Here is a 25,900-nt window from a genome sequence, read left to right as displayed (position 1 = left end):
TTTCTTCACTATTATAGAATAAGGATGGGCTTCAAATGCAGCAATTTGATCACTTAAAAGTGTACAGATTACATATTTACATGTCAATTTACAAATCAAGTTCACAACTGAAATAGCTGTATGCAGTGGTTAGGAATTCTTTTCATGTTTGTACTAAGGACACAGTATTGTTAACACCTAGTATTTTAATACACCAAGGTATCTTGATTCCTGATACAGGTTGAGGGATGGGAGACTTGGAAGTGCAGCATTATTGATCAGATCCCGAGAACATGCAGATGTGACTGATAGCATGTACAATTTTGTACAGTAAAAGAAAAAAAATGAAGAATCATTTATTTTAAGCCAATAAACTGTCATATTTTTTGTGAATAAAAAAAATGGCCATTGATAAAAGCTGATAATACTGTGATTGGCCTTGGTATACCCAAGTACAAACATTTTAATTATTGTAAATATTTATAAAGATTTTAATGCTGACTGTGCAACTCAATCTCTTTAACTAATTGTACCATATGTTGTAACATAAAACCTTTTAAATTCATTTCTAAAAATAAATCGCTACACAATATTAAAAAAAAAGAAGAAAGAAATATTTCGACTTCATGTCTTTATGTGATGCATTCTATGCTTCATAAAAAATCCTGTTAAAAACAATATCAGCTTATTTTGACATTGATTTCAAAAGAACTTTACGCACATTAGGTTTTAGAATGAAATGAACTGACTTCAGTCAACTGATGCATCAATGTACAAGACACACATTTTATGTTCTAAGCTATTTGTGTCACTTCTGCTGTGATCAATTACAGATTTAAAGAATATGTTAAATGAAAGACAGCTAATTATCCTGCTAAATTAATCTGAAAATGGGCTGTGAAGTATGTGTCACAATGCTGTTATGATGCTGCCTGATTTTGATTGTTTTAAGCTGGTCAATGAGAGACTGGACCCTCGGGGGGTGAATCTGTACGACGACCACGTTGATGATGGCGGCGGCAGAAGCAGTATACGTGGGTCCTGATGTCGTCGTCGCAGCTACCTTGTGAGCAGGAGACGCGGCGATGTAAATCAATAAACTCGGCCAGCTTTTGTGTGGTCACAGTTGTTTTATAAGACAACCCCTCCTTAAGAACTGCAGTCGTGTTTTAAGGAGAGAGCTGAATATTAGAAAAGAAAAACTCCTACACACAGAAACTGAAGACCGTTATGTGTTCTAATTAAATTTTCTGTACTGTAACAAGAGGACGTAACTTACAACAGTTCAGATTATTTTTATATAAAAATTTTCATTTTGAAGCAAAAGTAATTGCTGATACTGTGAGAATGTAGAATATGTTACCTAGAAGTGAACAGAATTAGAGATTTATGAGGAGGCAGCACGTACGTCTAAAGGCTTTTTAACCACTTCCATATAATGAAGCATAATTTTAATGTTTGGTTAGGAAATGGCATTTTGCAAGGTTTTGAGAGGAAATGTCAAAGATGGATCAATTAGAATCCTGTAGTGAATATTATGACTGGGTAAAATAATTTGGTTATATTTTATAACTTTCCTTTCCAGTCTTAAATGGATATTGGCATTAATGTGTTTGAATTGAGAGAGTAAAAAATGATGTGGATTTGGTCTCAAATGGCATGAACAATCTGACGGCAAGTTTCTTGTGATTTGTCAATATAGAAGAGTTTGAAAATTATGTTTATCCTTGATTGTATCGGGGGAAAAAAATTTTTTTTGGCTCCTTTGACCTCTATTTGTATTTGGCTTGTGTCAAATTTTTCTAAATTGAGGCATGTCTTGGATTGATATTTGTCTTGGTCTCAGTTTTGGAACCATAAAAGATAATTGGAATGATTTAGATCATACATGAGTCTTTTTGAAGTGGCAAACAGATTAAAAAAGAATTAAAGAAACCCTTTTTAATATTGACAACTTAGTGTTTTTGGGCTGGCAATCTTATGAATACGTTTCCTGGAGGAGGACTTTTTCCAATACTGTAATTATTTCTACTGGGTGATAGTAAATCACTTTCACTGTTAGCCATTTCAGGGCCTGAAGTCTACACATTGTGCAATTTGTCAAAGGTAATGATGGTGACTTTTAGGGGAGGCTCTTCAGGGGCCTAAAAGGAAAAAAATGTGAAAAAGTAACAAGTCACTGAAAATTTTAAACTTCAGTCTTAAATGAATTTTTTGTTAATTATGTTAATAGGATTGTTTAAGCAAGTATTAATTAGTTTAACGATTAAATGATAAAATTTTGGTCAACAATTTGATAGTTGCCGCGTGCGCAGAAGGGATGTTGTGTAGGAGAGCCCTATTGATGCTCGAAGCATAATGACTTCTAAATATCCATCGGATCTGGTGACAAAATGGATTGTGCAATTACGGGATTAACTTTATTCTTATTTATTTGCTGCTATACATTATGGGCCATATACACTGCCTAAGGGTTCATTCTTTTTTTAGGGATCACCTAAGGCTCGCCTGGTTATATTGACAGATGTGAAATTTTGAGTTTTGATATGCAGAGATTTTTCACAGAATTAGGCCAAAGTGTTTGGAATGGGGGATTTTTATGATCGTCAATCAATTATTTGAAAATTTGTTCCATATCACAAATTTAGGCCTTAGGGTTGATCATCTTGGAGTTGTGTGATCCAGAAAGGGGGGAGGGAGGCTATAGAAACCTAATCTGAATCATAATAATTTGCATAGATCTGAATTTGATCAGTATCATGCTGGGGCCTGTTTTACAAAAGAACTTACGACTAAGACCAAAAACTTCAAATAACTGTAAAATTTTGCAACATTAATAATTCTCTTTGAAATTGTCTGTGTAAAAATATCTTACCACATTCTTTTTAAAAAGTTTAAAATAATTTTGGATATAATGTTTATTAAAAAGTTATATGAATAATTAAAGTTGGTCATAAGTCGTAAGTCCTTTTGTAAAACTGGCCCCAGGTCTGCTGTTTTCAAACAGTACTTATAAGTAATATATAGTTTAATAATTAATATTTGTCAAATCAACACACATCTTTAAACGTAATGTTGTGTATCAGGATTAGTTTTTGTAAACTGATGTGTTGCTGCTACTTTAAATGTAGTCTTGTTACTTGTTTAAAATTGTTATCTTTGGAAATTAAATATTAAGATGTAACCCCCCCCCCCTTTTTCCTTCCACCTTCCATTTTAGTTAAATAAAAAAGTAGAGGGAGAGTTTTCTTAGAAAGTTTTGGTCTGTCAAAGAAGTGCACACCACAGAATATAATTAACATTTTTGAAGATAATTGCTGTGGTATATATCATTTTTAACAGTGTCAAGATGGAGTGGAACTTTGAAATTAGCATTTACCTGAATTCAAATAAATTAAGACACATTTTAAACCAAGATGGAAATATTAAATTACATAAAATCATTTTGGAATTTATGATGTTAATCTTGTCTCTTGCTTAATGTATGTCACTTAGGTCACATCCCTTTGGCATGTGTAAGAAATGCCAAAAGGCAATGCTTGTGATGAATTAGATCCCATTTAGCAAATGTTTGTGTGATGGAGAATATTCACATCATAAAATATGTAAAAAAAAAAATTCAAGATTGTATCATGCTAGCCTAGCTGCTAGGCTAGATATCCAGATCTTTTGCTATTGAAGGTATAATGAATCAATGATTAACATGTGTTTGGGCTAGGCTAGCAAACCATTGGAGATAATGTGTAATGGAGCTATGTAGCCACTTTGTTCTCTTGTACAGTCCTAAAATGTCTAACTTAAAAAAAAAAAAGAAGTTACTCAGTCTGATTCATTGGTCAGCTTTGATACAAGAAGTGGAAGCATTCTGGGAAAGTGTAGATTTTGTATCATTCAAATCATGGCCCCTGGGGGTAGGTTGGGGTCAAAATGACTATTGCAAGGAGGAAATCTGAAAAAAAAACAGGGCTAAAGAAATTCAGGTGAGCATTGTGGCCCATGGGCCTCTTGTGTAAGGTTGCTGGGATAAAAGTCTTTAAAAGCTGTTGTTATATATACCCCAATAGACATCATGACCAAGTTTCTGAAATTGAAATAAAATGTAATGTCATGAAGTAGTGCTTTTATACTTGAAGGGAAGTGCCCATCATCTCGAGCGTTGAGGTCGAGAGTTGCATATAGCTTTCTCCTACCCGTGGCTGCTTGAATATGCCCTAATCTTGAATATTTATGCCTCTGTTCTGTGATGTCATGGTTAGCCAATGTTTCCATCGCAATTTCAACAATTGACTCAATGATAAACAAGAAATGTTTCGTAAACTGCGATTGACTATTGAAACTAAAGGTTGCATCAAGGTTCATTTTCCAACTATGCTTTACTCACATTGATCAAATGAGCCTCTCATTCAACTATGTCAGAATTGAAAAAGATCGCAAATTTTGGCCATGGTTTTGCGGCAATTGGTAGTGACTGTCTTACCAAGCATTTCTCTTAGATAAGCACCCAATCAATCTTGTCAGTCTTGGGTCAAGGTTTTTAATCTTTTCCTAAAGACTTAGATTGCTCAGGTGAGCTCTTCTGCCCTCAAACAAGCCTTGTAAATTGGGGGGTTGGTCATGCATTACAAAGTAAACAGCATTGAAGGAGTAGGTAATTTTCAATAAATCAATTCAAAATATGACAGGAATCTTTAGGGCTGAGTAGTACTTGTTTAACTGTAGAGGCAAAGGATACTTTTCTAAAAAGTTGGTACGAAAAGTAAATCAATATATCAAATATAATTGTGGACTAAAGTTTTTTTTTCTAGACAAAAGATTTTTGTTTTCCTTCAAAAAGTGGCGAGAAGATTTTCTTTTTTTAGTTTTTGCACTTAGCATTTGTCTGGTGCTAGTTTGTGATATATACAGGGACTAGCTGCATTGTTGTACTGGTGCACTCTGTGTTTTTTTTTTTTTTTTTGAATTGCAAATTATGCAGTGAAGACTGGGATTATACTCACATTAGCATTCATTTACATAAAAGAGCTTCACCTGGAGACATTTGCTTCTGTTCTTTTTCATCATAAATACTTGTCAATAATTTTCTTCACCCCTCTAGAAAAATATTGGTCACAGATGTCCCTAGTACCTCAGAGTTTTATTTTAAAAATGATTGAATGGGGTTGGGATTTAAATGGATTTAGAATTTGTTAGATTTACAATGTTAAAGGGCCAGCAATCAAGGCTCCTGTGGAATTGTTGAAATTAGATTTTTATATTGTGTGCTGACAAAAAGCAAATGTAGTGAGGGGAAAATGATAAAAAGAATTAATCAATATTTTTCATCTACAACCAAATTTACAACCCTATTAATGGTTCATGTTTTAAAAAGAAATAAATGATAAATAAATAAGGAAAAAAATGATAGAAATAAAAAGGTTCTTGATCCTGTTCTTGTAATATTAAGCTCCATATGGGTTTGTTTAAAATAATATGTTTTTTCATAAGAAATTAGGCCATATTAAGAAAAGGAGAATTAAATAAATAAATGCACTAGAGTCGTAGCTATAGGTGTTGGAGTTTATGAGATTTGATTTGATGTACCACTTTACCATGTGCTGACCCAGACCCATTATTTTGAGGCATGATAACATCTTGTATTCACATCAATTGGAAGATTATGAAAATTAGATATAAACAGGCAAACACCAAGTGTTGGTCTATGTATCTCATCCCCTAGTTGTCGCGTTCAGCTCGCTGGTGACAGCCTAGCAAATTATTGATTGTTAACCTGGAACTTGGCTGTAGTTGAAATACAGGGAGAAGAGACAAAATTCGCCAGATCTACCTGTCTCTCTGTTAAATCATTGTGTATGAATGGAAGTGAAGATATTCTTTTCTCTCTGGTCTTGGTGTTTAATTATCAGACCTTCATTTACATAAGAGGGAATCCTTGTCGCAAGAGAAAGGACCGCATTTGATAGCACGGATAGATTCGTCAGTTACTAGGCTGTCTCTACAGTCATTTGTCTGTCAGCCAAACACGATTTCATACCATATGGTCACGTTGGGAGGACATTTCCTAGGCCCGTGACTCCGTTTGGTGATCAGAATTTTATCTCTAGGTTGTAATCACACAACCAAGTCTGCTAGGAACTTTTTAATTGTGAAAATTGGACTTGCTGTTTGATCGGGAATTGATATTTCCCATTTTAGCCATTTGTAGATATTTTGGGGTCTATAAAAAGAGAACTGTCAGAGGCCTTTCCGCTTTTGTGGTTAACTGTATTTTTTCATTCAAGAAATTTCTTCAAAGGAAGTGTATATATGGAAATTTGATGTGCATGGATAAAGTTCTGTGAATTACAAAGAATTTATGGTGGTGTGTTTAATATGAAAATGACTAGCAATTGATTCAGTTCATTATTAGTGTTTATGAGAATAAGCCCTGGGATGTTTTCCATATGGATAAATCTATCAGTGGTATTACATAATCAGAAAGGATCTTAAACCCCATAATCCACAAAGACACTGCTCAGTCACAAAGTATTTCTGTGAAAATTTAAAAGAAGGGAGAAAAAAAAAGAAGTCGGCAAGATAAAAATAATGGGAATAACTGTGTGACCTTTAGAGCTGGTGCTTGTCACAGGTGGACATAAATACATAAATAAATGCTTCCAGGGGATGTATATTACTATTCCTCCAATTCCTTAGTCTTGTGTGTTCAGCAGAACCTTGAGAAGGAGGACGCACCTGAACCTCAGGTAAGGGAGTCCCGTAAAACAGGACACGATAGGAATAGGTAAGGGAGTCCCATAAAACAGAGCACGGTAGGGATAGCTAAGGGAGTCCCATAAAACAAGACACGGTAGGGAAAAATAAGAGAGTCCCATAAAACAAGACACGGTAGGGAAAAATAAGGGAGTCCCATAAAACAAGACACGGTAGGGAAAAATAAGGGAGTCCCATAAAACAGGACACGGTAGGGATAGGTAAGGGAGTCCCATAAAACAGGACACGGTAGGGATAGCTAAGGGAGTCCCATAAAACAGGACACGGTAGGGATAGGTAAGGAAGTCCCATAAAACAGGACACGGTAGGGATAGGTAAGGGAGTCCATAAAACAGGACACTGTAGGGATGGTGTAAGGAAGTCCCATAAAACAGGACACTGTAGGGGTAGGTAAGGGAGTCCATAAAACAGGACAAAGTAGGGATAGGTAAGGGAGTCCCATAAAACAGGACACAGTAGGGATAGGTAAGGGAGTCCCATAAAACGGGACACGGAAGGGATAGGTAAGGGAGTCCCATGAAACAGGACACAGTCAGCATAAAAAAACCTGGTTAAAGATAAAGCAGTAAATCTGGCCAAGGAATGGAATATCAAAAACCAATTAAAGAAAAATAAATGAAGTGAAATATTTCAGATACTAGTGTTGAAAATTCTACTATAAAGGGTTTATGTAAAAGGTGACTTTTCATTGGAACAAAATGTATTCAAATACACAGGATTTTTTATGGTCTAAATTTGAAAAGAAAAAAAAAGAAAAAAGAAACACTCAAACTTACATGCATGTTGATAAGAGAAATGTTAAGATTACAAGCATGTGGAGAATGATAATCTTGATAAGATATTAGGAAATCTTCACAGAATTTTTTTTCGGCACATTTTAATATAAGTTAATTAAATGATTAACAAAAAAAAATTGCATATGATCTTGGTGATAAACATGTATGAGCATAAGGATATTGAATATCACTGCTTATTGCCAAATGGTTAGAAACCTTATCAGATTGTTGACAAAATATCTGTTATCAGAACGTATTCTTAATAGTGTTAATGTTTATATGTTTACAAGGGAAAAAAGATTGTTTAATGTGATGCTTCAGGTATTCGGCATAGAGCCTTGAAATGTTGTTTACATGATTATACAATTAGTCAGTGTTAGGCCCTAATTCGTAATTATAGTCTATAGTATTTCCCAGTCGCTGTCCTCTCGCTAACCCCCTGTATATTCATTCATTCTGATTTCTGAGGTATTTGATTTCATGTTATTTCCATCTTTACAAGTATAAGGCTTTGTGTTTGGAACAAAAGACGATTGATTTTCAGGTAAAAGGAATTAAAAGGAAATATCACTACGGGTTATTATAATTCTATGTGTCTCTGCATTCAACCTTAATTTTCCTTTTTTATAGGAATTGTAATTTTTTTCTGGACATAATTAGGTATTTTATTGGGGTTTCATTGCATTTACATTAAGAGAAGCAATTCATTCTAAAAATCTGCAAAATGAATAGGTGTACCCAATTATGAAAAAAACAGTCTCCAACAAATCTTGGTAGTTCAATGCTTTGGACCTGGTAAAATTGGGGACAGGCATCTAGAAATTTCACACAAGTTCAAAGAGCATGTAAATTTGGAGGCATAAAAATCAAAACCCATATTATTTATAACATATTATACAGTACTTAAACTTTGGATGCAAATGAAAAATGAATCAGATATTTCATTTTTATTCATAAATAATGTACATATCAAATTGAGCAACATCAGAAACATTGAATATACTTAAAAAGTTTATTTTGATGAATTCATTCAAATTGAAGCATAAAGTGTAAGGTCAGATTATGTGATTTCCAACTTGAAGACTTTCTTTGGTATTTGAGATATGAAATAAATGTACTGGTTGAAACAATGGTGTGACAATAAATGCCCTTGGAAAAATGGTATTCCTTGGCATGAAAGACAAATAAGAATTTAATTGCTTAATAAAATTCTTAGCATGTAAAAATTTGTTTTGGCTAGTGTAATTAGTTGATACACACCTGCTCTGAAAAAATGGGAAGACTGCAAAATACTGTCACATTCTGTAAATCCAAAGAACGGTGAAGATCTTTACAATTTAGACATTTTATGAGACAAATTCAGTTCTTCAAATGTAAGTAAGGAGTATTTTTTAATTCTGTTAAAAGAGCCGACATTTATTTTGAAGTATACTGAGTCGCAAGAAATGAATTAGCTCCCTTGAAAACATTGATGTTTAAAGAAGAGCTTGTACCCTCTGTTTATTTAAGGATCAACACAAAGTTTTGTTCCCTGCCAATCCCAGGTCTCACAAAAGAGCTTCATTTTCAGTTTTCCCCCCTATCAATCAAAATCTATCCATAATTTGGAAATCAGTCTCAGTCCAGTACATAAGTTACTCCTAGCTTGACTAGCGATTTTCTGTGACATTGGAAGATAAAAAATACCATGTATATTAATCTTAAAGAAACTTGAATGGAACAGCCATAATTAACATAGATGTCCTCATAGTAAAAAAAAAAAAATGATGATTTGAAATTCTAAAGAAAAAGAAAGGGAGAAATACATCATCCCATTCATTCAATGTTTTCAGTATGAGTAGTCAATGATTTGAATAGTGTATAGATTGATTGAACATTATCAAAGGCTGACAGCTTATCAGAGGCAGTCATCCCCCTGTAGAATTACATCATAGGCAGGAAGCTCTGTCCCTGTGTGTGTCTAGTGATACATTAGTCAAGTAAGGAAACTAGGAGCCTGATCATACCTGTCTGATTAGCCTAATATAAACTATTTAATTAGATTCCATTTATTCGTGTCAAACACCACATATTTTTAGTCTATTCAGTTTTTTTGTGGGGGTGTTTCTCAAATAGATAAGTATTGATCCCTCTAAAAGCCTTTGTGGGAAAAAGAAGGGGTAGAAAAATAAAAGATGTTATTTGTGGAAATCTGGAAAACTTGGTAGCTTTAGATAGAGCAGTTAATTGCTATTAGTTATCTGCCATTTGAACATCATCATCTTCCACATTGTGAGTTAGCTGTTGTAAATCAGCTGAGCATTGAATGAAAGTCACCAAAAACGGAAATACTGGAATCAGATTGGGTGGGCAGATTTTATCTTAACTCGGTTTTCTCAGTCCAATTGACTGGTTAACCCACTCTGCCTTGCTTGGTTAAATTTCATGGAAAGTAAAGAGAAACTTGATACTTGTACATTTCCATGTTTGTTTGTAAACAAAGACTTCAACTGACAGTCAAGGGATCAGACATCAACAAATGCTGGTTCATCCAATATTAGTGAAATCCAATACACATACTATCCCCTAATAGAGAGATTATCAGCTCTGACAGTGTTATTCCCTGTCAATAAGCACTACTAATGCTGTAACAGAATCAGGAATACACATCAACTGTCCTCGAGTTTTAATAAGGGATAAACAGAGTTTACAAGGTGTTGTGCAATATATTTACTGTCCTGGCTTGTTATTAATAAAAGAAAGCTCTGGAATTCTCAGAAGGAAGATGTTTGTGTGGGATGGAGTCCTGGGGATTAGTGTAGATTGATTACTCTGTTGGGCTAATAATACACTAGTGTCAGTATCCTGTAATTACCAATACTTAGAATAATCAATTTGACATGTATAGGAATCAATTTTAGGTTTCTTAAGACAGGTATTATTGAGTGGAATGGAGGAAATGAAAAAAACTGATGTGACAAGATATTATTTTTCTTATTTGATACATACATTGAGACTGCTAACTTAATAAGAGTGTTCTACAAATCTAAAGCATTGAATTATAACAATTTGGGGAAAAAATGTTATAATTTCAGGTTTTCAAGTAACCTTATATTGTACATGTTCTATTGAATCTTTTCAAAATAAATCAGCAAGTGCAAAATGTTCAATTTTGGTCAAGAATTGGGAAAACATTTTCATCAAGAAGTGAGGGGAGCCATTTTTGTCCTACCTGCACACAAATAAGCGAATATATCGTGCCAGTTTCTTCAATAAACATGTATTTAAAATGTTTCCTCCATTTCTGTCATCCTATTGTGAAATAACAGGCTATAGCTTCTTTGCTACAGAACTTTCTGGGAATAATGAAAAATTCTGGATTGTTAAGGCAGAAAAAATCAGTTCACACAGACCAACAGTTCAGCAACTTTGATCAGACATTTCAATTTTCTCTCAGTTTTGCTAGTAAGACTAATGGTAAAAATTCAATATATGATATTTACAGTCAAACCTCCTTATATTGCACTTGGTGAAACTAAAAACAAGGTATCTGAAGAATTGAGATATTGAGGTTTAAATATATATGAAGAAAAAAAGTGAATTAGACTTGGGAAATCCAAATCATGTTGACATATCTGTGGTATTATCATTGATATTTGAGGAAACAAAAATAAACTCTTCATATTTTAGATTTCTTTGTTTCTTTTTGTACAGGTCACCCCCAAAACAGCAGGATTGAATCCCAATGCCTCTGTGTTTTTGAGCACTAAACAATGTAGCCCGACAGATACTGCTCAATGGGATGGTGGAATTACAGCTAATGGTATGTCTAGTTGTCAGTACATAACTGACACTCATTTCAGAAAAAAATAAAGTATACTTGTAGAGGACCAGATGAGATGTGATAGTGAGGTGTCTGTCGTTCATCTGTTTGACTTTAACAGTAAATAATTCTTCAGAATGTTATTCCACCCACAGTACTGCTGTCAACAAGTAGACTATGTTGAGATACATACTGGTTTGAAATGTTGGCGAAGTTGTAACCATTTTTTACTAGAAATACTAATTTCTGTAAAATGCTTTCAAATGGTTTTCGACCAAAAGATTTTTTCTCACCTGGAACACAGATTTATTAATTAATCATGTTCATGATGTTGGTATCTTTATTAACAATGCACTCTATACATTAAATTTTTTTTTAAAAAATTACAATGCTTATAATTGTTACCTGCCAAAAAGTGATGAAATCTAGTATTGTTATAAATGCAAAAAACGAAAACGAGGAGGATAAAATCTTTTTAAAAAATGTTTTATTAAATATTTCTCTAATTGCCATACCTCCTACAGTTTGACTTGATTCACTGAAAGCTAGTGCACCAATTATTCTCAACCAAGATTAATTAAACTATAATTCTGTACATTAATTTTTTTTTTAAAACAATGCTGTCGGGTTTAGTGAGAACAGAATAATGTTAAATTATTTCTCTAATTGCCACACCTCCTACAGTTTGACTTGATTCACTGGTGCACAATTATTCTCAACAAAGACATGAATCCTAATTACCAATGTTGCCTTAGCATTTAAAAAAAAATTGAAAATCTTTTGAAAATGTTATTTCTACATTGATTTCATCGCAAGCAAAACAGGTTTAGAAAATACTGTAAGTCGTTTTAATTCCACAGTGTTAAAATTTCACGATTTCTCAAAAAGTACCAATCGCGATTGTTTTAAATTAACGCTGCAAGAATTAATTCAAAGTTTTTGTAAACATTAAAACGTTTTAAAAACTAATGATAGCATACATGTTGGGTTTAATTTCATGGAAAACTGATAAAGTGCAAACATAGCGAAATTAAAACCATCGTGATTATTTGCCAATCTACAGCATTAGGACACATAATATTCAAATGAATACCTAGTTTTGAAGTCCATGATGCATAGCTACAGTCTTGCACAGGCAGTCACCTGATGTTACTTATTTTTCTTTTAACAAAAAAATATACCCCTATCTAATAATAAACAAGGTACACATCGGGCGCCATCTTGGATTTTTGTAGGTCTGTCACATCCACTTGTATTTTCATCTGAAACTCCGTAAAATAAATTCCCTGCAACCATATTCTTTCTGTGGTCAGTCTTTTGAAATCTAAACTTACTTAAAATAATAGACTAGAGATATGTTGTGTTTTATTATTGAACGATGGCAAATATTTTAACAATTGTAAATTGATGCCAATATTTGTATTATTCATGGGGACGATTAAACATTGTGAGCTTTTTTATTGCAATATTGTTAAGAACACAATTAAAACATGAATTTTTTAAATCATAGTAAAATTAAATACATTGATATTTATGGAAATCTGGTGTGATACCTGAATTTGACCCACAAATGTGTTTTGGACTTCATACACAGAAAACAATCAAATACATTGTTTATTAGACAACACCAAGTTAGGGGTTAGAATTGCAAGGAAAAAAGGAATTATTACAGTGTAATTATAATTTACACAATATTTTGTTCTGAATCCCCCTTTTTGACAAATAATTCAGCAAAAAACTTGAGTGATCTGGTGAATGTGTGTGTTTGGGCAATCACAATATATACAGAGGACACAGTATTTGTTGTATTTATTAATTGTTGTTTATTTATGTTCATAGAAAGTTTTTAAGGATTTTTAATTTCTTTCTCAGGCTACCAGTATGCCAATGGAGATGTAAGCTCACCTGAACAAGGAGGGGTCTACCATCAGCCAGACTCACCCCTCCAGAACAATGTCCTGGGAGAGGATGCCAACTCCTCTTCAGGGTTCCCCAATTCTGACAACAGTGTGCTATCAAGTAAGTGAGGGTGATAAAGCACTGGCGTTAGATAATATCTAGATACATATCTTGGAGAGAGATCTTCAAGGTTTAACTAAGACTGTTTACTGCTAGGATGAACTGCACTAGGTGTCTTCAGATGAGCTGTCTTGCAGACAGTTATGGTAATCTTCAAAAGTGCAAGATGCAAATGTTCTGTTATTGATTAGTGCATCAGTTTTTAGGTCACCTGAGTAAACTCAGGTGACCTATTGCTATCCGTTTTCGTCCGTCGTCGTTCGTCGTCCGTCGTTCGTCGTTCGTCGTTCGTCGTGCGTTAACATTTAAACATTTTCAGCTTCTTCTCTGAAACCGCTGAACCAATTTCAACCAATTTTGGCATAAAGCATCTATGGGTGAAGGGGAACAAAAATTGTGAATTTCGTGGTCCCTGCCCCCCTGGGGCCTGGGGGGTGGGGCAAAAACCACTAAAATTAGTGCAATCTTTAAAAATCTTCTTCTTTACTCCCGGACATCAAGCAGTCAAACTGTTGGCATGATTGTAATCAGCATTGAGTCCTCTACCAAAATTGTGAAATTCATGGCCCCTGGGTCAGGGGTTCTGGTGTTAGGGTGGGGCTCTATTGATTATATAGTGAAAATGCATTATTTCTTTTAAAATCTTCTTCTCTGGTCCTGGGTATTAAATAAACCAACTAAGTACATAGTTATGATGAGCAAGAGTGCCTCTACCAAAATTGTGAATTTTATGGCCCCAGGGTCAGGGGTTCTGGTGTTAGGGTGGGGCTCTATTGATTATATAGTGAAAATGCATTATTTCTTTGAAAATCTTCTTCTCTGTTCCTGAGTATTAAATAAACTAATTTAGTACATAATTATGATGAGCAAGAGTGTCTCTACGTAAATTGTGAATTTTATTGCCCCAGGGTCAGGGTTATGGTGTTAGGGCGGGGCTCTATTGATTATATAGTGAAAATGCATTATTTCTTTGAAAATCTTCTTTTCTGTTCCTGAGTATTAAATAAACTAATTAAGTACATAGTTATGATGAGCAAGAGTGTCGTCTACCATAAATTGTGAATTTTATGGCCCCAGGGTCAGGGGTTATGGTGTTAGGGTGGGGCTCTATTGATTATATAGTGAAAATGCATTAAATTTTTAAAAATCTTCTTCTCTGCTTCTGAGTATTAAATAAACTAATTAAGGACATAGTTATGATGAGCAAGATTGTCTCTACATAAATTGTGAATTTTATTGCCCCAGGGTCAGGGGTTATGGTGTTAGGGCGGGGCTCTATTGATTATATAGTGAAAATGCATTAAATCTTTGAAAATATAGATAAACTAATTAAGGACATAGTTATGATGAGCAAGATTGTCTCTACATAAATTTTGAATTTTATGGCCCCAGGGTCAGGGGTTCTGGTGTTAGGGCGGGGCTCTATTGATTATATAGTGAAAATGCATTAAATTTTTGAAAATCTTCTTCTCTGCTTCTGAGTATTAAATAAACTAATTAAGGACATAGTTATGATGAGCAAGATTGTCTCTACATAAATTGTGAATTTTATTGCCCCAGAGTCAGGGGTTTTGGTGTTAGGGCGGGGCTCTATTGATTATATAGTGAAAATGCATTACATCTATGAAAATCTTTTTCTCTACTTCTGGGTAATAAGCAGATGAACTATTTACATATTTATGATGGGCTTTTCTTCCAGAATTGTGAATTTCAAGGCCCCTTATGGGATACCAAATTTTTTTTTTTTTTTGCACATGAATTGTTTGAAATATGCTCTTTGGTAAATCAAACATTTTTGATAAAAAATTGTGCAATGTGTAGACCTAGGGTCAGGGGTTCATGTGTAGTAGGAGCACTCCTGATTATCGCTGAATATTACTGAAACATACATTTTTGTTCCCTTACCCTGCTTATGGGTATTAAGTAAACAAACCAAACAATTGCTAAATGTATAGTTATGATTAGCATTGGTGCCTCTTTCAAAATCGTGAATGCAATAGCATCTAGCTTAAAACATGAACCAAATTCAATCATTTGAAAGTTGTTGCATGATGCTCAGGTGACCTATAAGGCCCGTGGGCCTCTTGTCTGGAAAAATTAGTACTTGGGTCTTACTGTAAAAGTTTTATATAAAAGCACATTAATTCTAAAAATGCAAAAAGGTTGAAAGCAGTGATTTTGATAGAAAGTGATTGATGTACTTTTATATATGCACTGCTTAAACTTCATTAAAACAGAGAGAAGTTCCGATTTGGCAGTGTGACTAAAGTTGGCAGTGGTTTATTGCTGTGTTGTTGCCAAATCGAGCAACTAATGAATATTTTCGCAATCAGCACTGAATGAAATGCATATATATAGTCATTATTGTAGGACTGCATATTGGCATTATCGTAGAATCGGTTCTTATTTTGAATATAACTCTCTCAGGTATAATTTTCATTTTGATTTCAGAAAATTGATCTTTTAGTTAAAAAAAAAAAATTGTTTCTTTTTGTGAAAAGTATTAATGAATTGTAATTAATACAGGATATTTGATTTGTCAAACTCTAAAACTGAACAGAGTAAAGAGAAAGAAGGTTGGAATTAAATAGAGGATGAAGGGATTATCACTGATGTAAAAGAAAATATTTAATTCGATTTTTTTTTTCATAGTTGCGGAAGATGAAGGGATTATTACTGATGGCAGTATGGATGAAGACAGCCTCAGACAACTGCTTAAAACACAGCTGGAAAACTGTTTCTCCAGGTATGCAGTGTGTCAGTGTGTGAGGTGTTTGTACTCTCTGATGTGTGTATTGCTTCCTGGTGAGGGTTGTTTATGGCAGGGTTGACAATGTAAACATTACTGTACATGTATGCTGTACATCCAGTCTGAAAATAGTCATAAGCCCTAAAGCAGATTGATAAAGCTAATCTTCTTTTGTACCATGATTAGTGGCTTTGTTTTTGTCATTTATTTGACAGTTAACAATAACAATCAATTTCATTGATTACAAAAAGCACATTATCCTAAAACAAATTTTCCTATATAAGGAGGTGTACGTCAACCCAGCAGTATCTTGAGTCCAGATTAAAAACTACAGAGTCATAAAGACAACACTGCATTTTTGATGACTCCTTGTGTATTCATAAAATATTCCAGCTGTTATCCATTTCCTTAATTTAAAAAATCCACCTTTTTTTCATTCAGAAGCTCTGTAGACAATTTGATAAATTTGACCATTTTAATAGTGTGTGTACTTAAAACATGTAAAAAGATTCATACATTGTATTTAGTACCTTGTTTGCTATGTGTTCAGTGATGCAGCTCATTGCAACAATATATGTTTTAATGTAAACAAAATTTTTCTGGTTTGAGGGGACATAATTTTGTGGTTAACTCCTGACGACTTGAAGACAAAAGTCTCGAGGAATTGATAATTTGACGGGGTTATTGTTTGTTGGCCACAAACAATGATGATTCTGTAGTATATGACAGGTGTTAGTATGCACATGACCACTGAGGAGCATATAATGTCTAGATAACATCCAGATAAACTAAATTTTAAATGGCATAGATTATTAAGTAATATTTTCCCCCCTTTTTGTATGGCAATGCTAATATGTGTAATTTTACTTTTAGGGATAGCTTGTCCAGTGATACATATCTACAGTCCCAGATGGATTCGGATCAGTATGTTCCCATCTCAACCATAGCTAGTCTGGATCAGATACAGGAACTAACCTCTGACTTACAACTCATTGTACAACTGCTTCGGGGTAAGTCTCAATAGTGGTAGCGTAGTGTAACATGGACAGGGTCTGTCAGCCGGGTAGCTCAGTGGTAGAGCTCATGCAGCTACAGCAGAAAGTCCCGGGTCGGAGTCCAAGTCTTGCTGGCATTTTCCCCTGCCTGACATACTAGTCTATATGATACAGGAACTTATCATTGACGTCAGCTGAAACATCAGTGGACTGTGGTGATAAAAACTTGGGCCATTGCTTAGAAATATAAATTGTAAAGAGGCTTAACATTGAATAGAATTTATAGAAATTGATTGACCACTAAGGACACCATGATGAAGTACTTCTCAAATCGCAATATCCAAGGTTGTATGTTCAATTCTGTTGTGTTAGAAGCACAAGAAATCATGCCAGTAATGCTAGGAAATGGTAATGACTCTGAGGTTATGATAAATGAAGTTGTGGGATATATAGGGTCCCAAGTAGGCATTCAAGGACACAAGACTTGGAAAGTAGTGATATTTGCGTGCTTGGAGGTAATGATTAATTGGTATTCTGTTAGTTTTTGAGGGCAAATGAAATCCCCAAACAGGAAACAAAAGGGCAAAAAGCATAGTTAGCATCCTAAGATCAAATGTAATAGAAATGTTCGGCTGAAATCTGAGTGGACTAAATGTGTAGTTAAGTTGATTGATGTATTGTTTTTATGAATCGACAGTGTGATCTGGACATTGAGATGGGACAGTTGTTTACTATTTTTGTGTGGGAGAGGAGGGAGGCCATGTCATTGGCTCATGATAGCAGCTATTTATGTATTTACAACATTAATGGAATCCCTGGGGTCACTGTTAAGTAATTTACAGGATATTTCTGGAGAAATATTACAATTACGTGAACCAATGCAGGGATCAATATAAAGACACCATTAGGATTGAAATTTCTGACATCCACATCAACTTTCATTCACCTTTGTAAATGTCAGAAATTGTTCCATTGATTCAGGGAGAGAAATGGGTCCAAACATTCCCTTGTAGGTAATTTAATAAGTGAAATACTTGTGTATCTTAAGAAGTTTGTCCTGACATACTCTTTGTCGGGGTTATCTGCCTAATCTTATAGAGTTTATGTTTACCAACTTTACCAGTAGTAGGGCCGTAACATGAGATAAACTTGTACCTATCTGACTTCCCTTACCATCACTATTACATTAGCATGTGTCCATGGCCCTATATCTGTCAGTGTATTATCTCAATACAGCTGACCTTATTCTGACAAGGTGAGAGAAATGACTGCAATGCCTGGTTCAGCTGTTATTGAGTTTTAATGGGACACAGTAGAAGAAGAAGACACTTTGATTCTGACCCATGGTTGACATACTGGCTACTGGAGAGAGGGGTCCCCATTAGAATGTATTGAAGATCCTTGACTTTTATTGTTTATGGTCTGAATAAGTCAATAACGACTAATCAAACTTTGACAGTTGAGTTGTGTCGCGCATTGATTCTATGGCCAAATATGGATCCTGTCTGAAAACTGTTAGACCTAGGCTTTCAAACTTGGCAAAATTATACATCTTAGGTAGGGTGTGTCATTTCAAGGTCACTGTGACCTTTAATTTAAGTGATTTTTTTTTAAAAAAACTAAGTCTTTAAAATTTTAAATTTCATATTCCTAAAAAATGTAAAAATATAGTTGTATCCTTATTTAAAAATGTTAATAATAAAAACTATTTTTTCTGAATAACAAATGGTTTTGAGAGGAATCACATTTATCAGAAATTTGCATGTCAAATGAGAGAAATTAATGAGTTTATTGTCATTAGGTGCATCTACAATGGCCTCATAGTTGCTTGTGTTAATAAAGAGTTCTTGATGACATTGGTGTAATGTAATTAAAACAAATTGATGCTTTATACAGTGTATGGAAATATAATTAAAAGTAAACCTTATTAAAAAATGTTGAATCAAGTAAAAACTCATTATATACTTTAACAGCATTGTAACAAATGTTAATGTTTTGAGAGGAATTCAGTTTGTCCCATGGGCATAATTATCAAGCACTGGTCAAGAAGAATTTTAATAGCAGAAATTCGCATGTCAAATTAGAGAGAAATTAATGAATTGTCAAGCTAACTGGTAGTCTGTGTATGTGTAATGTAATTAAAACAAATTGATGTTTTAGTGTATGATTAAAACTAAATTAGTATTGTATAGTATAATTAAAACTGATTATACATGTGTTCATTGAAAAAAATTACATTTCAATTTTTATATATTTGCAACAAATTGCAGTAAAAATTTTATAGTCTAAAGAATAATTTATTTTTGATTTTTTTATTATAGCATTTCCATTATTCCATAAAATATGCAATAAACAATTTAAAGCTGCAGATGGATATTTGTTAAGTTCTAACACAGCCAGTTTAGAATTATATGATGTATTATTTGTTATAATTAATCCCTACACTGTAAGTCTTTTAGAGATGTATGTACAATATTTTAAACATGATAAAAAATGGAAACTAGATCATTGAAATCTGCGTCAATCTGTTAATCAAGGTTATCTGATTTTCTTGCACCTTAACCAATTTATGATTATTTAACAATATATTTGACGGGCGTATCATGCTGTGGCGGGGCACTTTATTCTGTTGTGTCTTTAAAAGAATTTCTTATCAGCTCTAGATAATAAAAATATTGATAAAAATCAAGGTAATATCTGAAACTGCAAATGCCATTTATGGATAATTAGAATATCACTGTAAAATATGATAAAATGAACAGTTTTATAATAGAATTCACTTGTGTAATGAAGTGATTTTAATTTCATATAATTTAAAGCATATTTCGTAATATGCTTTAAACCACTTATCATATAGAACAAATTACATTTCAAACAGATCAAAATTAATTATCACTTGCTTTGAGCATGTTAAACTGTTTAACTTTTAGAATGCTAAAAAAGATTGTGATTCATAATATTTGTTTATTGTTTTAGAATGTGCAAGTGTTCAAGTTGATGAGAAAGGAGAAAAAGTGCGTCCAAACCTAAACCGATGTATCGTCATTCTTCGGGAAATCCCTGAAAGTACACCAGTTGAGGTAAACGTGAAAGTTAGATTTATAAACAAATGTGGTTATAAAGAGTATTGTTAATTTATTAAAAAAAAATAAATTAAAATTGCTTAATAGGAGGTGTCAGACTTTTGAAGTTACTGGATAGGAATTTAATGCATATTTGAACTTGGGGTCTTATTTATTACTAAGTAATTTTTATTAGTAAAATGCATGCCAGTAAAGAAGTTTAAATTTTTTCTTAGGAGGTTCAAGGATTATTTGCTGGCGAAAATTGTCCCAAATTTGTGAGTTGTGAGTTTGCCCACAACAATAATTGGTACGTGACGTTCGACTCTGACACAGATGCTCAGCGAGCCTATCAGTATCTGAGAGAGGAGGTCCGAAATTTTCAGGGAAAACCCATCATGGTGAGGATTTCATTTGAAAAAAAAATGATTTCAAGGTTGTTTTTTTTTCTTTTTGCTGGTAGGAATAATAAGCCATTACTTTAATTCTCCTGTTTGACTGTTGTCGAGAAAATAAGACTTAGTACGACTTCTCACTGTATGTGCTGCTTGACGTGGTTGTACTGAAGGTGCATTTTTAGTGGGACATCTTTTTTTTCTTTACATCAGCCACTATTAACATTACTCATTTAATGTCCCTGATTTCATGGCCAAACAGTAAACATTTCTAATGTAACACAGGGAAGAAGTGGAATAGTTTCAGATAGGTTTTTTGTCAGGTGTGTTAAAAACAAAGGCTATTAACCAACCTTGTAGATTTTATGTGACCTTGTGTTTGGGTTACTAACTTGCAAAACTTTTTGTACATATATAATATATATGATTACCCAGAGGCCATATTACTGTGACTAATATAACAGGTGCTGTGTGTATGGACTATATTGTTACAGACTTGTCAGGAAGTTTCTCTCTTTTTTTGATGCCTTTCATATTCGTAATCTATCAGTTAAATTTGAAATTAGACTGTGATCTTGGTGATTATCTTGACAATAATTAACATTTAAATATACATTTTTTTTGTTTATTCCAAAGAGCAATGCTCTTTCCAACATTTTTTTTTTCCGGACGATAATTGATAGACAGTAGTAGAAAGGTTGTGTTAGAAAGTATCATGTGTACAAAAATTGTCAGCGATATTGGTGTTGTACTTTGTGACAGACATACCAGTGTACGTGACACTTTTCTAGTCTGTGTGATCTTAATTGTTTTTATATGGCCAAGACAAAAGGTCGTCCAACTTGTTGGCTTGTATTTAATGGGAGAATGAATCTATTTATACACTTCAAAGGTATTTACGACCAGAAGATAAATAGAGATTGAATGGCCACTATCCGTTTCATGAAATCGATTACAATGTTTCTTAACAGGCCAGTTAAAAGTGATTCTTTTTTTCTAATTCAACAAATTCCACTGGTGTTGAATTACATAAGGAAGAACTTTACTGGGAAAAAAGCCTCCTTTTTGTGAAAAGTTGTATACATTGTGTGTATGTCATTAAGAAAGGGGAGGGGTTTGGGGAAATAGTAATGGATTGGTGATTAAGATGAATGTTTATAATTACAAACCAAATTATCCAACACAGATATGTTTATGTTTGGGGGAAAAAGGTAACATATCATGTTTTCACTCAAACATGTATTCTGATATGACATCATACTGGCATATATGATGTTGCAAGCTGTGTATCTTAAGTAAAAGTAGCATTATTAATAGGAAGTAAAAGTCCAGTAATTGGCAAAATTAGAGGAACACATTTAGAGTCCACAACCAATTGAAGCTCACAACAGTCGATATTCTTTTTTGGCACACTGATCTCTACTATCATTATCTGCAAAAATAGGGGTCATTCACATACATATAATATTTTTATTTGCAGAATTTCATACATTTCTCAAAAATATATTTAATCTTGAGTGTCATATAACTTTTAGCCACATTAAACTAGTAAAGTCTCAGAAAAGCAAGGTTTAATGTTTTGTGTGATGAGCTTGTGTGATACAGCAGTCATTCACATATATGTCCTCATATATTTAACCGATATATATTTTTACAGGCCAGAATAAAAGCTAAGCCATTGATCAGAATGACGTACTCCAGTAACGGGTACAAGAGTCGTTATCAGCAGTTACAACAGCAACAACAGGCACAGGTAAAGGGCACCTGTATACACCTGTCTTACCTATATACTGTTATTTTCATCTTAGAGGTTCAATGTAGATATTTTAGTCTTTCAGTAATGTTTAGTTATAAGTACTTAAGAAATTGAACATTTTTTAAAGAACAATGATACATACATCAGAAATCAAGGAAGCGGAAAAGGATTTGTGGGTCTAGAGCTCAACATTATCAGTTTAAGCTTTGGCTTTGAAATGAAAAGAAATTTCAATAACTTCTTACATTTCAGAATAAAATAGGGGTTAATGCAAGTTCTGTGGTAAAATTATCAAAATTTAAAACAATTATAGAATGTCCTATTTCCTGTGTAGGTAAATGCCCAGGCCATGCAGCAGGTTGTACAGCCAACAAGTCCATCAGAGTCGCAGGCTACTGTGGCAACCATGACAAGCCAACCCTTCTCTACCCAGCAGGCCTCTGTCCCCCTCATGTCCAGCGTGCCCCAGTACATCAATGGACATCCGGTAAGGCACTCTTCACTAGAAAATAACTGGGTCTTGGGTCTTTAAAAGGCTACTCCTCAAACAGCTTTGGTCTGATTTAAAAGCCTGCACACAAGTAGAATACATTAAGATCGATAATTTAGTGTATTGGTCTTTGATTTCATTGAAAAGTGTTGCCATGGTTACTTAGAATAAAATTTTTGTTGAAATTCCTTTGAAATGTTATTCCTCCTGCAGCTTTGGTCTGATTTAAATATAATTTGGCACACAAATTAGACTGCAAGTAGACTGCATTAAGATACATAATGTAATGCATCAGTCTTTGATTTCATTGAAAAGTGTTGCCATGGTTACTAAAAATAATTTTTTCTTGAAATTCCTTTGAAACCTTATTTCTTCTACAGTTTTGGTTTGATTTTAATCTTATTTGGCACACAATTAGACTACACTATGATGCACAATAGTGTATATATTTTGTTTTCAGTGAATGTTGTCATGGTAACTAAAAATAGAAATTTCTTTGAAATACTTTCAAAATGCTACTCTTTATACAGTTTTGGTTTGATTTCAATTTAACTTGGCACACAAGTAAACTACATTACGATACATAATTCTATTTATTGCTGCCTGTAACAAAGTTTAAAATGCAAGTGCTACTACAGACCAGTAGAGCTAGAGTCGCATCAGAGACTTCTGGTTGCTCTTCATAATCTTAAGGAATGTTATATGATGTGAGAATGAAATTTTCATGAGGAAACTAACATAATTACGCGAAAAAGTTCTCGAGTAAAAAGTGATTTACAGTAAATGAAATTCTGAAAATTGATTTACATATAGTGTAACATTGTTGTTTGTAAGTTTTTGCTGTGAAATCTAAGCAAAAGTTTCTTCATTGCTAATAAATGTGTTTTCTATTTTTCAGCTTCCATTCTTTGCACCAAATCCACTCCTCTCTCAATGGCCCACTAGTCCGACTCTGCTGGACCCCAGCATGGTAACTATCCACCCACTTAGTGTTACAAGTTTTGTCTAAATCTCTCCCCATATAAGACACTACCTGCAGGTTGTATGGGTAAAGGCCTATTGCAGATTTAATATTGTCTAGTCTTCAAATCTGTACAGACATTGTATTGGTAACTTGGGGTTCTCCGTCCTTGCATTGTATTGTTCGTGGTCCCTGGTGCAGTCTCGCCTATAAGCCATTAAGTAATACTCGTGCTGTTTGATTTATTATATGTCTCATTTTGTTGTATAAAAAGAGAAAATGGTGTTTTCCTCGTAAAATTTTATGTTTTTATATCCCAGGGATGAATTTACTGCATGTTTTGTAAATGGTGATGTGAACATAATATTGGTGGTTTATTTTGCCTTTTGCTGCTTTTTGACTATCCATGCTTTTGCTATGTATGTTGAACTATGTGTTACTACATTCCCACAGAATGAATCTCTACTGCAGGTGCTGGCTATGAATGGTTACCAGCCCACCTCCATCAAACTGAACACCACCGCCCCCAGGCATCAGTACAGCAACATGAATAGAAACAGGTAATGGCTGCAGCTGGTACATAATAAGATTTAAACAGAGATAATACAGTAAGAGAATCTAGCAACAAGCTAATAAAAATAAAAGAGCTGCATCATGATCTGCAAATCTCAACTAGGGTGCAGTTTCTGGGATGGGCAGCAAAGTAAACAAATGGATTTTTTTAAAAGATAAGGAAATTGGAATTTTTAGAGAACTGACTAGGAAGCCACAATTAAGGAGGAAAAGGGGATGAGAAGTTTTGAGCAGTATATCAAAATTACAGATTTTCAAAAAATTATTTTATACCTCACATTATGGAAGATTTTTAGAGAAGGAAAAAGTTGTCTGTCTACTTGTTTACTTAGTTTTCTAAGTAGAACTAAGAAACGAAGCAATTTATTAGGGTTGTAAGCACAAACTCACTGATAGAGGCAAATGTTATGATGTAAGGACAGTAAAAAATGGAAGTTGTTTTGCTGTTATTTAACCTAAGTACTACAAACTGAATTCAGTTGTATTTGAGAGTGATCAGAAAATGAGTCTTATTCAAATCACATAAGATATGGCAAAATCAGTTGATGCAATAAAAGAATTTTTGAAAGGAAGAGATTTTTTTTTTAAAAGTTATATTCTGACATTTACCTGATTTATTTTGTTTCCAAATAGAAATAATGGTCGACCAAATCGACCCAGTAACCAAGAGAGGATGGACAACCGACCGAACTATGAGAGGAATAACTCTATCAACCACAACCGAACTAGTCCAAGACACCACGACAACTCTCAGATGTCACCGGCTCAATACTCCAGCCGAAACCGCGGAGAGAACAATAATCATTCACACAGCTCAAGCATGCAACAGCAAGGGCACAATAACGTAGACACCAATAATTCCAGTATCTCTAGTCGACAATCAGACGGACTTCCACCTGTTCAAAGGTTTGTTAACATTAATTCCGCTGAATCAAGTATTACTCATGTCTAGCAATATTCACTTAAACTTACAACTTATTAGTTAGCTAATTATGGCTTGGTTCAGTATGTGTAATGCTGATTGCATCAAGAGTTTATAGGAGGTTAGGATTGAATTGAAATTTGTTCAGTATTTCCTATCACTTGAAGCTGACACTGACTGTATAAGTGCTGTTTTACAGGGGCTACAGAAGTCGACGTAGACGTGAAGAAGATGGAGGTCCAAGAGTAAGTCTAAAAACAAGTCTTCTCTAGGTCTTTTTTCTGGAGAAAAGTATTTAATATTCAATTTTTTTTTCATCAATACGTCTTTTTTTGTTAACATTGTTACTGCTTATCTACAGAGACAGCTGCCATCCAGAGAGAAACCAGCAGCAGAGACTCAGTTTGATCTTGAAATAAACTCATTCCCTCCATTACCAGGCCCAGTGCCAGCAGTAAGTATGAAAACATAAGGAAATTGTTAAGATAAGCAAGAACGAGGCAGTCATGTCTCTACAATTGTTGCATGGTAGCCCAAATATGGGCATTGGAACTTCATAAATCTTTATAATGTTCTATCCTCTATAATCAAAAGAAGACATTCTCTGTCACTTTAAATGGTGATTTGTGGAATAAATGAATGTCACCTCTTGA

The 25,900-nt window shown here is 34.0% G+C and overlaps 1 protein-coding gene across 4 annotated transcripts in view; it reads left to right on the top strand.

Annotated features, from left to right (window-relative positions):
- The window catches only part of LOC134264337 (la-related protein 4-like), a 37,204-nt gene that overhangs the window by 4,824 nt on the left and 6,480 nt on the right, over positions 1 to 25,900 (top strand). For 2 of the 4 annotated variants that reach the window (XM_062746632.1, XM_062746631.1), the window contains exons 3-15: positions 11,217 to 11,325; positions 13,198 to 13,344; positions 15,997 to 16,090; positions 16,967 to 17,103; positions 20,065 to 20,168; positions 20,387 to 20,551; positions 22,203 to 22,298; positions 22,636 to 22,788; positions 23,690 to 23,761; positions 24,206 to 24,312; positions 24,959 to 25,231; positions 25,447 to 25,492; positions 25,609 to 25,701. In XM_062746632.1, coding sequence (XP_062602616.1) covers positions 11,217 to 11,325; positions 13,198 to 13,344; positions 15,997 to 16,090; positions 16,967 to 17,103; positions 20,065 to 20,168; positions 20,387 to 20,551; positions 22,203 to 22,298; positions 22,636 to 22,788; positions 23,690 to 23,761; positions 24,206 to 24,312; positions 24,959 to 25,231; positions 25,447 to 25,492; positions 25,609 to 25,701 — 1,596 coding nt within the window. Of the gene's footprint in view, positions 1 to 6,517; positions 6,720 to 11,216; positions 11,326 to 13,197; positions 13,345 to 15,996; positions 16,091 to 16,966; positions 17,104 to 20,064; positions 20,169 to 20,386; positions 20,552 to 22,202; positions 22,299 to 22,635; positions 22,789 to 23,689; positions 23,762 to 24,205; positions 24,313 to 24,958; positions 25,232 to 25,446; positions 25,493 to 25,608; positions 25,702 to 25,900 lie in introns of those variants that run through there. The other 2 variants (XM_062746634.1, XM_062746633.1) reach the window with 2 other exon arrangements.

This window comes from Saccostrea cucullata, unplaced genomic scaffold (assembly GCF_032062105.1).
Source record: "Saccostrea cucullata isolate Sc308-1 unplaced genomic scaffold, CSIRO_AGI_Scuc_v1 ctg410, whole genome shotgun sequence".
Lineage (NCBI taxonomy): Eukaryota > Metazoa > Mollusca > Bivalvia > Ostreida > Ostreidae > Saccostrea > Saccostrea cuccullata.
The sequence above is the reverse complement of the archived record's forward strand: the minus strand, read 5'-3'. Positions and strand labels throughout refer to the sequence as shown.